The sequence below is a fragment of the Aethalodelphis obliquidens genome, unplaced genomic scaffold, assembly GCF_003676395.1.
Source record: "Aethalodelphis obliquidens isolate GAN/ISIS:26980383/991018 unplaced genomic scaffold, ASM367639v1 scaffold23, whole genome shotgun sequence".
In the NCBI taxonomy this organism is placed as follows: domain Eukaryota; kingdom Metazoa; phylum Chordata; class Mammalia; order Artiodactyla; family Delphinidae; genus Aethalodelphis; species Aethalodelphis obliquidens.
The window spans coordinates 18,475,963-18,490,427 of NW_020837967.1; the positions used below are offsets into that span (position 1 = coordinate 18,475,963).

At 38.6% G+C, this 14,465-nt stretch overlaps 1 protein-coding gene across 8 annotated transcripts in view; it reads left to right on the forward strand.

Moving 5' to 3' along the window:
- Nucleotides 1-14,132, forward strand: part of OPTN (optineurin) — a 39,310-nt gene extending 25,178 nt beyond the window's left edge. For 7 of the 8 annotated variants that reach the window (XM_027121887.1, XM_027121886.1, XM_027121882.1 and 4 more), the window contains 6 exons: nt 223-372; nt 749-842; nt 2,194-2,352; nt 7,148-7,278; nt 8,757-8,839; nt 13,172-14,132. In XM_027121887.1, the coding sequence (XP_026977688.1) occupies nt 223-372; nt 749-842; nt 2,194-2,352; nt 7,148-7,278; nt 8,757-8,839; nt 13,172-13,299 (745 nt within the window). In that variant the 3' untranslated portion in view covers nt 13,300-14,132. The remainder of the gene's footprint in view (nt 1-222; nt 373-748; nt 843-2,193; nt 2,353-7,147; nt 7,279-8,756; nt 8,840-13,171) is intronic. The other variant, XM_027121885.1, reaches the window with a different exon arrangement.
- The last annotated feature ends 333 nt before the right edge of the window (nt 14,133-14,465 follow it).

The window sequence follows — 14,465 nt, forward strand, 5'->3', positions numbered from 1 at the left end:
CAAAAATCTGTATTTTTTTATATTCAGGCATAATGGTTCAGAAATATTACTTACTTCTAGTAAAGAAGCAGGGAGGATAAAATATTTAATTTTGTACTGTTAAATTTTTGAAAAATGTAATCCTAAAATTCTTTGCATTTGCTACATAATCTGGGGATTCGTTTAAAAGCCACTGAGAAATGAAGTATTGTTTTGTCCTCATGAAATTTTGCTCTTTCTTAGATGTCAGGCCCTTGAAAGGAAAAATTCTCCAAACCCATCAGAGCTGAATGAAAAGCAAGAGCTTGTTTATAATAACAGAAAGTTAGAGCTCCAAGTAGAAAGCATGCGATCAGAAATCAAAATGGAGCAAGCAAAAACAGAAGATGAAAAGTGAGTATGCTGTGACTGAATGGCTACTTGCTAAAAGAAGATAGAATAGCTCTTTTATGCAGATTGGAATCAGGATTTAAGAATAAATTTAAAATTTTTTTCTCTTTTATTTATTTGAAGGCGTACTAGTAGACTTTTCTGAGGAGATAAATGTTAAGTTTTATAATAACAATTATGAAAATTATTTGTAATCTATCTTGATTGGGGAGGGGGGAATTGTTTTCTTTGCAAGTAAGAACATGCTAGTAGGTGGTGGGATGATAAGGGTGGGAGGGAAGATTTTGTCACCTGAGTGTTCAGAAGAGGGTTGGGAGGTAAGACTAAGCTTCTATGATATTTTTCCCAAGATTCCATTTTAAAATTTCTTTCTAAATAGATCCAAATTAGCCACTCTACAGTTGACACACAACAGGCTTCTTCAAGAATACAATAATGCACTGAAAACAACTGAGGAACTAAAAAGAAGAGAGGTACTCATAGAAAAAAAATTACTTTCATAGCCATTTAACATTTTATGTAAATATCTAAAGTAGTTGTGTTAATCCTTAACTAGGTCTGGTTTCAAGGGTTGTTTTTCCATTTGTAATTGATTTCTTGTGTCTAAGTGTTTATAACATTTTATAACTCCTGATATTCCACACATGTATAATGTGCCTTGTGTACAGAGGTGATGTGCATGTCCTATGGTCGGAGTACAGTTTTAGCATTTTTTAAATAAATTTATTTACTTATTTATTATTTATTTTTGGCTGCATTGGGTCTTTGTTGCTGTGCGCGGGCTTTCTCTAGTTGCAGTGAGTGGGGGCTACTCTTCGTTGCTGTGCACGAGCTTCTCATTGCAGTGGCTTCTCTTGTTGCAGAGTGCGGGCTCTAAGCACGCAGGCTTCAGTAATTGTGGCACACAGGCTCAGTAGTTGTGGCTCGCGGGCTCTAGAGCACGAGCTCTAGAGTACAGGCTCAGTAATTGTGGCGCCTGGGCTTACTTGCTCCGTGGCTAAGCTTTTAGCATTTCTAACAGTGGATGGGTTTGTAGGAGAGCTGAGCCTGGGCTCCTACATGAGTAATGACTGTATAGTGAGACTGCTGCCTGGAGCTATCACAGGGCTAGCTTGCCTGCTGTCAGTGAACTTGAGGCCTTGGACTTATCTGGCTGCATCTTAAATTATTGTAATGGTAATAGTAATAATGCCCCCAGAATGGTGTGATAATTGAAACACCATGGATAGAGATGTCAGGTGATAGATGTAGTAATTAACCTGATGGTGGGAATCCTTTCACAATGTATATGTATATCAAATCATCACATTGTACACTTTAAATATTTTACAATTTTATTTGGCAGTTTTACCTCAATAAAGCTGGAATAAATAAAGACCACAGGAGCTTTGAATTAGAAGGGGTCTTTGAGTTTATATTCTTAGAAATATATTTTCTGTTTTTCATTTACTTTTACTAGAATATTGTTCCTCTCTAGGACCTAGTAAATTTTTAATTCAAACATTCCACTGACTTCATAAAGTTAAGAGTAATGTGAGTGAAAGAATAGGAGTATCAGCAGCTTACACCCGCCCTGAGATAGGGTTTACTATTTTCTCCCTTATTTTAGTGTTTTCTTTTTATAAATCATTATTTTAAATTAGGAAATTATTATCTTCAAGGTGTAAATTCAGTGCATGAAAGTTGCCGAATAAGTTATCACTGCTGATTACCAGAATAGTTTACAGCCAGTCATTTTTTAAAAAATAAACCTTCATCTAATATTTTACTAAAATAGGTTGAATTATTTCAAAACCATGTCTAGAATAAGTTTGTCTTTTTCAGTCGGAAAAAGTGGATAAGGTGGTGCTGCAGGAACTGAGTGGAAAGCTGGAACTGGCAGAGAAAGCCCTGGCTTCCAAGCAGCTCCAAATGGATGAGATGAAGCAGACCATCGCCAAGCAGGAGAAGGACCTGGAAACCATGGCTGTTCTCAGGGCTCAGGTAGGCTTCGTTCCCAAATGTGAGCCGAGGCAGGCCAACCCCGATTATATTCTCTAACAGGAAAGTGATAGTGCTTAAAATATCTGTTTTGATTTTATACTATTTCCACCAGTATATTTTTAAAAACCTTTTTACTGAAGTATATCACAGGTGGAAAGTGCACCACACTTTTAAGGGTATTACTCACTGAATTTACCCATTCTACAGTTTATAGACAGCTGGATTGTTTCCAGTTTGGGGCTTTGTGTTTAATGTTGCTCTGTCATTCTTACGCGCGTCTCTTTGTTCACCTGTGCATTCGTTTCTGTTGGGTACACACCTAGGAGTGGAACTGCTTGTTCATAGAGTATGCATGTTACCCAGCTTTAACAGATAATGCCAAAGAGGTTTCCAAAGTGGACCAGTTTTCACTCCCACCAACAGAGAGTTCCTGTTGCTCTATATCCTTACCCATACTTGTATTAGAATTTTTAACGATTCTAGTGGGTTTATGATGGTGTCTCATTAAATCTGCATTTCCCTGATGGTATGAGAGTGAGTACTTTTTCAGATGCTTACGGCCTTCTAAGCATCCCCTTTTGTGAAGAGCCTGATCAGGTCTTTGCCCAGTTTCCTTCTGGTTTTCTGGCTTTTTCTTCAATTTATAGGAGTTCTTTATATATTCCACATACAAGCCCTTGCCAGTTATACTTTTTGCAGATTTCTTCACTCTATGATTTGCCTTTCCACTCTCATGAAGGTGTCTGTTGAACGAAAATTCTTAATTTTAATGCAATCCAGTTTATGAGTCTTTTTATTTATGATTATAGTACTTTTTGTGTCCTGTTTTAAAAACTTTCACTATCTCAGGGCCATGAACATATTCTCCTATGTTGTCTTCTAAAAGTTTTATGGTTTTGCCTTTTACATTAAGATCTAAAAACCATCTGGAATTAGCTTTTCTATATGGAGTGAGGTAAGGGTAAAGATTCATATTTTTTTCTGCATGAATATCCTGTTCATTTGGCACCATTTATTTAAAAGGTCATCTTAAGGACTCTGATGCCCTCTTTGTCACATATTGTGTCCAGGTACCCACGGGTCTATTTCTGGATTCTATACTGTTCCATTGGGCTATTTGTACATCCTTGCTCTGGTACCATACTGTCTTATTATAAAGAATCAAATGCTTTGATATCTGGTAGCAAGTCTTCCTACCTCATTGAGATTCTTCAAGAGGACCTTAGGTTTTCCTTTTCTTATAAATTTCAGAATTCGCTTGATATTTTCTACACAGAAAAAAAACCCTGGGATTTTGATTAGAATTTTATTAAATATGTAAAAATCAATTTGGAGATGATTGGCAACTTTACATCATTGACTCTTCCAGTCCACAAACATGACATATCTTCTTTAATTATTTTCAGTCATATTTTTAATCTTCTTAGTAAAGGTTTTGCTCATCTTTTATTAGATTATTCCTAGATATTTTCTATTTTTTTGATATTTTCTATTTTTATGACAGTTTTATAAATAGCATTTTTAAAACTTCATTTTCTAATGGTTGCTGCTATATAGAAATACAATTGATTCCTAATATTGACTTTCCATGCAGTAAACTTACTCAACTCACATTTTAATTCTAATAATATTTCTAAATATTCCTTTGGACTTGGTACACTAAGATCAGTTAAATAATGACAGGTTTTTTTTTTTTTTTCCTTTCCAGTTCATTATATTTTTTTTCTTTCTTTTTCTTGCCTTATTGCACTGGCTGGGACCCCAGTGCAATGCTGTGTAACAGTGGAGAGAGCAGGCAGCCTTGCCTTGCTCTCAGTCTCAGTGGCAGTGTTTCCAACATTTCACTGTTGAGTGTGTGGTGTTTGGTATAGGCTTTTCATGGGTATCACTTACTAGATTAAGAAAATTCCCTTCTCTTCCTTGTTTGCCAAAAATGTTTATTTTGAGTGGATGTTGAATTTTATTTAGGAAATGTTTTTCTTCGTATAATGATATAATTAGATAATTATATGCCTTTTTCCTTTAATTTGTTAATGTGGTAAATCACACTGATTTTTAAAATATTAAACTTTGCCTTTCTTGAATTATTCTCTGTATATATTGTTGGATTTGGTTTGCTTATATTTTGCCTAGGATTTTTGTATCTATATTCTTGAGTAAGATTGGCCTAGAATTTTCTTTCTGCTCATGTCCTTGTTGGGTTTGGATTTCAGGGTTTTACTGGCCTCATAAAAACAAGTTGGGGCACATTTCTTCTCTCACTGTTCTCTGGAAGAATTTGTGTACAATTGGCTGGTTGTGACTGTTTTGGCCCACTTTTCATACTGGTGGGTGGCGTCCTTAGAGAAGAGTTTTATTAGTGAACATACATCCTGCCTGAGATGTAAAACCACCAAAAAAGTGGGGGGAAACCTTTTTTTGTTTGTTTTTATTTTGTTTGCTTAATTAAAAGTGGGATCATGCCATACATTTTGCACTACTTTTTCATTCATGATATATCTTGGATATCTCTCCATGTTATTACTCACAGCCATATGTAGTTTTTTTTAACAGTTGTATGGTGTCCAAAGTGTACATTGCCATGACAGGTTTAACCAGTCCTCTATTAATGGACCTGTAGGTTGTACCAATATTTTTGCTATTATCAACAATGCTGAACTGAACATTCTTGTATCTGTGTCTTTGTGCACTTGTGGAATCTCTAGTAAGATACAGAAATGGAATGGTTGGGTCATTGGATATGACTGTTTTTAAGTTAAATAAGTATTACCAAGTTGTCTTCCAAAAATGCATAATGAAAATTATTCTCTTACCCGAAGTAGATGAGAGCTCCTATTTCCCCACATCCTTGCATCACTCTTTTAAATGTTTGCCAATCTGAAGAAGATAAACAGATTATTTGTAGTGTAACAATGCCAGAAGTTTATTATTCCCTATATACATACTCAGTACCAGCTGCCCAGAGTGGCTGGCCCAGTGAAATATGGAAGTGGTTGACTGAACTTATGGTTTTAGTTTTATTTCGACAGGAATAGAATTTCAACCTGAGCTCTTTAAGGCATTTCCTTTGTTTGTGCATGATACTGTAGTCATGTACTTTTGCCATGTTCTGTACAGAGACATTTGTTTTGATGGATACTCTTGTTCATTCATTCAACAACTCTTTTTTGAGCACTTTATGTCAGACACTGTTCTCACTGCTGGGGATATAGGAATGGACAAAACAAAGGCCCAGTTCTTACTGGCTCAAAGCTCATAACTGATGGAGGTGAGACTCTAACTCAGATTTAGGTCTGACTCAAAAAAAAGCCCATAATCTATCAATGATAACCATAAAATGTTGGATTACTCACAAATGGCAGAAGTCCCTTAAAATGATCTATTTCATACTTTTTTGGTAACTACAGTGTGATTAGAATATTTAAATTTTTATTAATTTTACTTTTTAAAGTAATGGATAAAAATTTGTATCCGAAAAAATAAATAATAAATAAATTTGTATCCAAGAACCACTAAATTTGAAATGAAAAACCCAATTTTAAATATAGGAAGTTAAAAACTGGTATTGAAATAATGCTCAATTCACTATTAAGGCATTCATTTTCACTTTATAATTTTTGTAACAGTGAAGAAACTACATATTATGGCATATTTACTTTTTTATAGGTAACAAATTATTCTCCAAACGTAGCAGCTAAAACAACAAGCATTTGTTATCTCACACAGTTGCTATGGATCAGGAATCCAAGAGCAGCTTAGCAGGGTGATTCTGACTCGGGGTCTCTCATGAGGCTGCACTCAGGATGGACTGAAAGATCTATTTCCAAGATGGCTCATTCTCATGGCTATGGGCGGGAGGCCTCAGTTCCTGACCATGTGTGCCTCTCCATAGGGCTGCTTGAATACCCTCATGACATGGCAACTAGCTTCCCCCAGAGCAAGTGATCCATGAGAGAACAAGGCAGAAGCCATGGTGTCCTTTATGACCTAGTTTCAGAAGCCACACACCATTACTTCTGTAATATCCTAGTGGTTACACAGGTTGGCCCATTCACTGTGGGAGGGGACCACATGAGGGTATGATTACCAAGAGGTAAGGATCACTGGCGCCATCTTGGAGGCTGGCTACCACTGTGGAAAGCAGTATGGTAAATGGAAGCGTCCATGGTACATGGGCTTCAATCTGGGTTCAAATGCTGGTTTGAGCACTTAACTAATTTCCCCAAGATTAAGAGCTATTAAATTTATAAATGTAAGATGAGCATAGCAATTCTGCCTTCCCAGGATTTTGGATAAGGAGGAAATAAAATGGTCAATAAGGGCACCAAACATAGGACGCTGCAGATGTTTGGAATTCAATAAATAGCATCTATTTATTGTTGTTATTTTAAATTTAGCTTAAGGCCAGCCTTCATAAATATACCTGACAGGGTAAATAAACCATTTACCATATTAAGCTAGTACTGAATATTATTTTTAAAAAAGAAACCAGAGAATTTTACTGAACTAATGGTACACACAGTATTTAAACTACCTATATCTATGTAATTGCTGGGCTCTGATAGTTTAAAGCACACACACACACACACACACACACACGTAACTTGTGTCTTCTCTTTGAAGGTAGTTGGAAAGTCATGGTGATTACACTGGTTTCTAGCAGGGACAAGTACCTGTTATTTGCAAGACAATGTCACAGGATGCAGCACTACCTCTTCACCTTATCAGCAGGTGAGCTGTAGAGAATCCACATTTGTCTGGGTGGTAACTTCTGTCTCTTTTTTTCCTCTAACAGATGGAGGTTTATTGTTCTGACTTTCATGCAGAAAGAGCAGCAAGAGAGAAGATTCATGAAGAAAAGGAGCAAATGGCATTGCAGCTGGCAATTCTGCTGAAAGAGAATAATGCTTTTGAAGATGAAGGCAGGTGAATGAGGGGAAGACTTAGAGCACATATCACCCGGTCTGTGGGAGAGGTGACCCACAGTGTTTCCTAATTTGAGCTATAAGAATCGCTCTGGGGCTTCCCTGGTGGCGCAGTGCTTGAGAGTCCGCCTGCCGACGCAGGGGACACGCGTTCGTGCCCCTGGTCTGGGAAGATCCCACATGCCGCGGAGCGGCTGGCCCCGTGAGCCATGGCCGCGGAGCGGCTGGGCCTGCGTGTCAGGAGCCTGTCCACAACAGTGAGAGAGAGGCCTGCGTACCGCAAAAAAAAAAAAAAAAAGAATCGCTCTGAGCACACTTTGCCTGACGGTGTCCCTAACACTTAGTTTGCCCTGCAAGGCCTGGCAGCATCTTGTGGGAACCTGATCGAGTTCTTTTAGATAAATTGTAAAAACGTGACATTATGTGTTCCGAAGTCATATCCTGCCATTGTCATGGATGAAATATTCCTAACACTTTAAATAATTCTGTAATGTTTTCAAAGAAAATACTGCTAAAATTACTTCTATCTTTAAAATTTTCATTTTGATAAAAAACTGAAATATTGAGGAATAGAAAATAGAAAAATACAGAGAATAAAATAATACACACCAATATGTATCCATCCAGAATCGACAGTTACTAATATTTGTTTTATTTTCTTCAAGTATATATATATATTTTTTTTTTTCCCTTTGCCGTACGCGGGCCTCTCACTGCCGTGACCTCTCCTGTTGCCGAGCACAGGCTCCGGACGCACAGGCTCAGTGGCCATGGCTCACGGGCCCAGCCGCTCCGCGGCACGTGGGATCTTACTGGACCGGGGCACGAACCCGTGTCCCCTGCATCGGCAGGCGGACTCTCAACCACTGTGCCACCAGGGAAGCCCCAAGTATATTTTTATTAAAAGAAAAAGGAGTTGTAGATGAAGTTGCAGTCTTCTCCCCACACCCCCTGCCATTATAGTCCTCTCTCCCTTCCCCACACTGCCTGCAACAGCATCCCCAGCTGTTTTGTACTTTTGCATATATACACATCTATATAATATCTTAAAACAAGGTAATATTAATTTCTTAAAACAAGGTGCCTAGGTTATAAAACGGTCATTATAGGTATTATTCTGCAACTTGCTTTACATAACTAATTTTGAACTCTGTGTGTGTGTGTATATATATATGTAGATTTACTTCACTCTGTTTAATTGCTCTGTTGTGTCTTGTTTTAGAAATATGCCACTTTTTTCTAATCTTTTCCCCTGTCAATTGACATTTTGTTTGTTTCCTGATTTTTAAAAATCTTATTTACTTTTACTACATTGTGTCCTAGTGCCAGTAATATTTAAAGCTCAAATTACTCTTAAGTTCTGGTTTCTATGAACCTTGGCTTTGTAGTTTAGGTCTTTTTTTCTCGTACTTCTGTTGAATGCCTGCTCAACGTTGTCGTATTTCAGGGTTTCACATAGAGTGCTGCTTTTCATCCCAGCAGGCAGTCCCTGATGGAAATGCAGAGCCGTCATGGGGCGAGAGCAAGTGACGCTGACCAGCAGGCTTATCTCGTTCAAAGAGGTGAGTCATGTGTGATTCTAGGTTGTCAGGGCTCCCGGGGTTAGCTATCCTATGAAGAAGATGCTTGAAGAAAAATTCCACTATACATCTATACAATGGATTCCAAATCAAGCTACCAAAAATGTAGCACCTATCAGTCTTTTTTCCACAGTACCTCAAACTCCATCTACTCTCTACTGAATCCAGACCAGACTCTTCACACTAGCAGTTAAGGCCTGGCATAGCCAAACTTTTGAGCCTTCTCTCACTCTGTTCCCCTATAGATATTAGCCAGTGGAATCACTTCCTGTTCCTTGAACTTATCCTAAGCTTATATAGCTACATATACTTGCTTATGCGGTATCCTTCACGTAGATGCCCTTCCCTCATTCATATCTCTCTTCCTACAGTCTCTTTCCAATGAACTCTTACCCCATTATTTATGTGTTCTAAATATGCATTTAAGTACTCTAATAAATAAGCTCCCTTGGAGCTTATATGCTCACCTGCTTCCTGTTTTGCACATAGTAATGTTACCATTTATTGAGAGTTGACTATGCATGGATGCTGTGCTGATCCCTTCATACATATTATTTCATGTGATCCTCAAAAATTCCACGAGGTATATAGTATCACCATCTTCCAGAAGACAAGGTTAAATAACCCAGGATCACGAGGATTTTTAGGCACAGAACTGGACATGGGACCCAAGGTTATCTGACTGTTCACCACTACATGGTACTGCATGTAATAGACTGGCACTAATTATATACTACATCCAGATTTTAATTCCCTGAGTGAAATTGATCATGACACTTATTCAAAGTATGGTGCTTTGTTTATTGCGTGGTTTTAATACTCTAGTAATAATGTTCCGTCATTTACAGTAAATTACATCACTGAAAGGGAAGTATTTTCCTTGAGTCTAGATATGAGAAAACATAAAATTCACAGGATCAAAGACTGACATAGCTAGATGAAAAGTTAATAGCAATGCCACTAAGAAGAATCAGGGTGTTAGATGTTATCCAAAAAAAAAAAGAGAGAGCGAGAGAGAGATGTTATCCACATTTCACATAACTGGTTCTTTAACTTTTTTTAAATGCTGGCTGAGTCTAAGTCCCTTCCACATACCAACAGACTATTGAAATGGAACTATCACAGTGTTATCAACAGCAAGGAAGCAATATTAGTATGTATAGTTAACTATTAAATCCTAGGGAAATTTCTGAGTATCCCTTTTACCTCCTAACTCCACCGATGCCCCTGCCAGAGTTCTTTTACAGGAAAAATTAGGTTAAAGTAAATATTAGAGGTAGTAATTCAGGTTAAAAATACACATAGAAAAAAAATTCCACAAAAAATAATACACATGGTATTCATGGGGCATATGCAGAAGCAGCACAGGGACTGACATAAATATTAGCCTCAGGCATTTTTTAGCATCAGCAGGTAAAGCTGTGTTCTCTGAAGGCTGCATCTACCCACATGAGCACCACCAGGCCTTTTCTCTAACGTGAATTTAAATATCCTATAGCAACATCCATATACCCCATACCTAGAAGTGCCTCCAAGATTGTTTTGGTTCAAAAAACGGACAATCTCTTGCACCTGGATTTCTTAGGGGAAGATATAAGGCAAATATCTATTTACACTTAAAAAAAAAAAAAAAACTGGTCAAACACTCTTTGACTTATAATCTAAAAATTGCCACAGAGGGGCTTCCCTGGTGGCGCAGTGGTTGAGAGTCTGCCTGCCGATGCAGGGGACACGGGTTCGTGCCCCAGTCCGGGAAGATCCCACATGCTGCAGAGTGGCTGGGCCCGTGAGCCATGGCCGCGGGGCCTGTGCTCCGCAACGGGAGAGGCAACAGCAGTGAGAGGCCCGCGTACCACAAAAAAAACAAACAAAAAAAATTGCCACAGAGTGCAAGTGTATTCTTAATTATCCTAATAAGCTTTTTTGTCTTATAAAAAACAATATTCCAAACAGATTGTCTTAAGATTTTTTGTTTGTTTCCTAACAAAGCTGCCTTAAACAATAGCTCCCCTCAGTATATTTCATCATGGTTGTCCTCTGCCGTCTGCAGCCGTCTAAGTGTCTACTCTGGTCTGGGCGCTTGACTGAACACGAGGGAACAAAGGGGCATAAGGCATGGTCAGATCCGTGAAGGCCTATGGTTTAGTTGGAGAGACAGGATGTGCACATAAAAAGATGAATTCATAATACAAGATAACAAGTAAGGAATAGAAATAACAGTGCTGGAGATAAGAGGAAAGGATAACCCCTAAGGGCCAGGGGGGTTGAGAAAGGGCTTGGAAAGATGTGACTTTAAGCTTGACCTGGAAGCCAGGATTTAGATAACTTCTGTATGAGAATAAAAGGGCAAAGGCAGAAATGAGTGTGATGTGTTAATAATGAAAACTGACTAAGCTTATTTTATAGTGAAGAGCCAGGAGGCAGAGGGAACCCATTAGCTGACTGATAAAACAGCCCCAGTCTGCATCTTGAAACCTAGACCAGGACAAAAATAAAGGCACAGACAGATGCAATAAAGTTTAAAGGGATGAATTAACAGTCCCTGATAAGTGGCAGATTGTCATCTAGAGCAGGGTTTGGTAAACTGCAGCCCAGGGGCCAAATCTGGCCTGTCACATGTTTGCATAAGTAAAGTTTTATTGCAGCATAGTCATGCCCTCTTATTGACATATTGTCTGGCTACTTTCATGCTACAGTGGCAGACTTGAGTAGTTATGACCAAAATTTATGACCTGTAAAGCCTAAAATATTTACTGTCTGGCCCTTTACAGAAAGTTACTGACCCCTGATCTGAAACAATGAGACTGTTAGAAAGCTCCCTGCTTCAGACAGAAATCATGCTTTGCGATCAGTATTTCTATTCAAGGGTGCTTCTAAAGTTTGCTTAACACAAACTATCCGTAACAGTCTCCCATGTTAGTGAATTCAAATAATATGCTCAGAAGCAAAAAACCATACTAAAAGTTACCTCGGGCTTCCCTGGTGGCGTAGTGGTTAAGAGTCCGCCTGCCAATGCAGGGGACATGGGTTCAAGCCCTGGTCCGGGAAGATCCCACATGCTGCGGAGCAACTAAGCCCGTGCACCACAACTACTGAGCCTGCACTCTAGGGCCCGTGAGTCACAACTCCTGAGCCCACGTGCCACAACTACTGAAGCCCGCGTGCCTAGAGCTCGTGCTCCGCAACAAGAGAAGCCACCGCAATGAGAAGCCCGCGCACCGCAACAAAGAGCAGCCCCCGCTCGCCGCAACTAGAGAAAGCCCACGTGCAGCTACGAAGACCCAACATAGCCAAAAATAAGTTAATTAATCAAAAAAAAAGTTACCTCCACTATCATCTGCAAAAACAAACATTTTGGGGGCTGAATAAAAATCTAGAGACCTGGGTGGAGATGCTGAAAAACTAAAATGCTTTGCATCGGTGCAGAAAGATCAGATCAATGAGGTGCTCTGGGAACTAGAAACCATTTCCTGTACTGAGCACGGTCTGCACACAGGGGACCTGCTGAGAGCCCTGACTTCTTCAGAGCGTTCTTTGATTTAAGACTTGAACCTCAGTCCAACTCCAGAATTGGGGGAAACAATAGGACTGATTCTTCAATTCCTTCTCCTCACTTCCTTTATCTGGATAACTCTTGTTCATTCTTAAGACTCCTCTCAAGTGGAGCTGGTCTCATCAGGGGGCCTGTCTGCACCGAGCAGTCTGAGCCAGGCGCCCTTTCCTGCCCTCCCCAACAAAACCACCTTGTGTCTGACACAGCCTCAGTGCTTCCCTCACGTCGTGCCACTGTCTCTTTTTCTTGCCTGATGTCCCCACCATGTCTGTATCCCTCTCTCCCATCTCCCAAGTGCTCAAAAGCATCTACTGAATGGCCGTAATTGTTGTCTCTGCTCCTGAGAAGGTCCCTGCTGTTCCAGGGTCCCTCTCCATGCTCTGCGCACTGTCCAAATTCTCTCCTTCTCCTTAGCTTACATCCTCATCTATCCTTTTCTTCTCTCAAATATTCTAGTTTTTACTAGAACATGTATCATCCTGTACCTAAAACCAAAACCACATATTTTCACATACCTAGAACCTGGAACAGAGCCTAAATCCTAAAACATGATAGGGAAGCAGGTATTACTTTTGGAGATTTTTTTTCTATGTGTGTCGATTACTTCAGTTAAAGACCAAAATAAAACCTGTATTCATTTCCCACGAGGTATTGATTACCAAGTTTAACTGATGTTAAAATTAAAATTTACCATCTGTTTTTAAAAACTGCTTGCAACATGGAAGGAATGGATTAACATTTCATTTAATGCTTATTCCCAGGAGCTGAGGATAGAAACTGGATGCAGCAGGAACAACAGAATATTCCAATTCATTCTTGCCCCAAATGTGGAGAAGTTCTGCCCGACATAGATACACTACTGATTCATGTTACAGACTGCATCATTTAAGTGTTGACCTTTCACCTCCCCCAAACTGTTGGTAAATGTCAGATTTTTTCCTCCAAGAGTTGTACTTTTGTGTCATTTGTTTCACTCAAATATTTTGGCTCATTATTTTAGGAGAAAGAAAACCATTATGTTCTAAAAAGGACATTTTTTGGTGCATTCCCACAAACTCGCAAAATAGAATCCTTAACGTACCACTCTTCTGATAAGAGGTCTGTTTTTTTTTTTAATATTGTTGATGTGAGCACTGAACTGTCCATGTGGGTTATGAGTGTGTGACATCGTGGATAGAGTAAATGTGGTAATAAGATGGAAGAAGCCTCACTGATTAAGAACTTTCTAAGGAGGCAGGAAAAATGAAGTGGTCACAGATTTAATCAAGAAAAGTGTCTTTGAAGTATTTTTAAATAAATTACATTGTTATTTTTCTTTATTCATTTAAGATAGATCTATCTGGGGTTGTGTATGTGTGTATATCTTACAGTTTTATTTCAGCCACAGCACCAAAATTACGATGTGGCTCTTTTCAGATGCGCCCTGTGACCTTTTACTTGATCCTCAGGACAAGTGAAAAAATACTGACCTACATGAAGCGGATATATTAGGTTCACTGGATGTCACGTAATCATCCACAGTGTAAAGTTTTCTTTTTCTTTTGTTGTGCTGCAGGTATATGTTTATCAACTATACAGTAAATAGTGTATTAATTTCTAAAAAGAATAGCTATCTATTAATTTTCTTCCTGGATCAGGCTCTATATTCATAATCACAAAAATAGTTATTGCAAAAAAAAAGTTATTGCAAAATAAAATTTTGCTTATGAATCTTTCACATTGTTCATATATGACTAGCTAATTTCATAGGATGTGTTTTCTGTATTCAGCTTCATATAAGCTTAATACTTATTCAGAACCATTTTGTTAATTCTGTGAATATGAGCAAATCCCTTTACTAGATACCAGTAAGTGGTGTTTGAATTAGAAACTGTTCTTTCTAAGGAGGTGAAAAGATAGGGATTTGCCATATTTTGTAAACCTACAGTTTACCAGCCATAAAAGTTAGCAATGTCCTTATGTATCTATATCCTAAAATGTTTAAGAGAAAAAGTTTAAATCTCCTCTGTTTGACTTTGTCATAAGAATCTCTCCTACACAAACTTGACTTGTGTG